This window comes from Echinops telfairi, unplaced genomic scaffold (assembly GCF_000313985.2).
Source record: "Echinops telfairi isolate 266 unplaced genomic scaffold, ASM31398v2 ScPeMD7_5;HRSCAF=22, whole genome shotgun sequence".
Classification (NCBI taxonomy): domain Eukaryota; kingdom Metazoa; phylum Chordata; class Mammalia; order Afrosoricida; family Tenrecidae; genus Echinops; species Echinops telfairi.
In genome coordinates, this window is record NW_022103901.1 from 32,538,246 (window position 1) to 32,541,039 (window position 2,794).

Consider the following 2,794-nt stretch of genomic DNA (forward strand, 5'->3'; position numbering starts at 1 on the left):
AGTTCAAACTTTTCTCCCTCAGATCTGATGGCAGGTTTGGCAGATCTGATCGACAACATATTGATTGGTAGCCAAGCCACCATACCAAACCTGTCAAGACCATCTCGGGTCATAGCAACCGTGCAGAATGACCCCATAGTTTCCAAAGTTGTACATCTTCGTGGCAGCGAACCATTTCATCCTTTTCCCACAGATTGGCTGGAGGCCAAGCACTTAACCACTGTGCCACCAGAGCTCCCGCGAAGCCACCCGGGGCCCTTGTTCACCATGCTCGAAGCATAAAATTCACTTCTTACAAAATCGACCAAAGAAAAAAATTCATCTACCCCACATTTTGAAATACAGACTGATTTCTGTATTTTTCATTGATAGTATGATGAGTAAATGCATTTTTAATATCAGCTTGACTGGAAAGTCTCAGGATGCTGTGTAATGAAACAAAAACAGTAGGAGAGGCTTCATGCTCTGTCTCCACAAAAATCAGTTCAACTCCACCCAGCACAGGCCAGTGACACTGGTTAAAATTTGGGGTTAATGACACTTTTCAGTAAGAACTTGCTTATCATTTGCCAAGTTTAAAATGTAACAAAATTTGACTCAAGTACTTGCTTAAAAAATACATTCCAGAGTCACTGCTGTTAAGTTGATTCCCCTTATGACGGAATAGCACTGCTCTTGAGGCTGTCCATGATGGTAAATCTTCAAGGCAGTCAAAAACCTCACTTTTCTCCTAAGGAGCTGCTGGTGGTTTCGAACTACAATCCTTTTGGTTTACAGCCTAACTCATAACCACTATGTCACCAGGACTCCAGTGATGCCTCAGTTATAGAATGCAATTTGCTCCAAACTTGCATTAAATACCAAAAACTTCAAGAACTGCACACATCTTTCCCATAAGAAATCATGAAAACCAAATAATTGGTTTGGAGGCACCAAAACTACACATAGAAATTCCATTTTCTAGAATTTTGAATCACTGTGGCGAGTCTTTGCCTTTTCTGTTTTTCGGTCTTGTGTTTCTGTATGTTTTCCAGTATATGAGATCCGGGATGGGGGAATCCAGAGAGACAGTCACTGGATTCATGGTTTCTTGGGGGTGTGGCAGGAGAGGTTGGGCAGAAATGAGGAGCTAATAACCAGGAGTACAAGAAAGAAGAGAATGTTCTAAAATTGATAGTGGTAATGATTGCAAAACTCTTCTTGATATGATTGAACTACTGAATTGTATGATATGTGGATTATGTGCCAATAAAACTGCTTTTTTTTAAAAAAAATTAAATAAATCTGTAATTAGCACCGTATAGTTGTTTACCATCATTTGCTATTGGCTTTCTAGGGGAAACTTCTGGTAAGTTACCAAGACAGGCACAAGAACTGATGAGAAGCCCTAAAAATAGTATTAACAACTAGATTTTTAAAGCACGGAAAGGTCATTTCACTATCTGTGCATCACATTACAGCAGAAGCAGAAACTTTCTAATTTAGTTCTATAACTCTGTCAAGAAGAGAACAGTCGTAGGTGATTTGAATTATTCTACTTCATGGAAACACATGGAAAGCATCTATAGTGTATTCTAAAGATCTGGAAATAGAAGCGCTAAACCCTGGAGATTAAAAGCAGCAACAACAACAACAAAAGCTGACTTTATATTAGGCCCACAGGGGAAAAAAATCTCAAAACCTGATGGGGCAGTTCTACTTCGTTACATGGAACCACCATGAAACAACTCCATGGGACACTGAAGAGGAAACAAACTGAAATTGGATGGATAACAATAAGATTGCAACTCCGCCCCTATCAATATTCCCTTTTTGCTAACACAACAAAACTTGGCTTCATTAGTCACAAATGAAGTGAAGAGTTCTCTAATGTAAGGGGCTCTATCTCCTGCCTCTCTTGATCTGGACAACAGAGTCTCTGCCTTTTCTGTTTGTTTTTAACATTAAGTCATTTAGAACACACACATCTGAACAAGCCTTCCTTCTCTGGCCTTCTACCTCATCCCTACCAACACCAGCAGTCAGCAGCCAGTATGGGGAGATGAGAGGCCGGGAGGCCCCACCTTACCCTGGCCGGTGGTCTTCTGGAGTTTCTCTGCCAGAAAACGCTGGTTGATAGCCCGAAGTACCTGCAGGGTCAGCCGAATGGCATCCTCCTCCCCATAGTAGTTGACCATCAGAGTGGCCAACTTCACTGGCCCGGCCATCTGGAGCACACCTCGGGGGATAAGAGAATACTCTTTCTCCAAGTTGGTGTTTTGCAACATGAACTTGAACTTCTCAAAGTCATAGAGTAGCAGCTGCTCCAGGGAGTTCAGGAGATGGTCACTAAGGGTCTTGGCCATGGCACTGACCAAGAGAGGTCAGAGCTGGTCGTCTGACTTCTGGAAGGAGAAGCAGCCCGTGTTCCGGAGCCCCACGGGTGAGTGAGGGAGGTGGCTTGTGAAATAAAGGAAAAGGCACCGGAAATGCTCTGTGCTCGGGTAGAAACTAACATTGACACCATGAGTATGTCAACACTGGTCTGTCGTCTGTTCCTCGTAGATTCAGAGAATTTTCCACTGTGAGGACTCCGTGCCTTTAGATAAGAACATGGGGTTTTCCAGACCACCCAGCTCCATCTCCACTGACTGGGCTGCCAAGAAGTAGGTAAGTTTGTAATGGAGAGTCTGGGGCTTGATTCTAGACTCTTAATCCTTGGGTTGGCACTCAGGCTCTTTCTTTCCTTTCTCCTCCTCTCATGATACCAAGCTGGTAAGGGGGTGGGGAGCAGTTAAAACCTAGGGAGGACCAA

At 43.3% G+C, this 2,794-nt stretch overlaps 1 protein-coding gene across 1 annotated transcript in view; it reads right to left on the reverse strand.

The window, feature by feature from the left end:
- MEFV (MEFV innate immuity regulator, pyrin) overlaps window positions 1-2,345 on the reverse strand; it is a 12,671-nt gene extending 10,326 nt beyond the window's left edge. The window contains exon 1 of the mRNA XM_045286039.1: window positions 2,064-2,345. Coding sequence (XP_045141974.1) covers window positions 2,064-2,345 — 282 coding nt within the window. The remainder of the gene's footprint in view (window positions 1-2,063) is intronic.
- Between the last annotated feature and the right edge of the window lie 449 nt (window positions 2,346-2,794).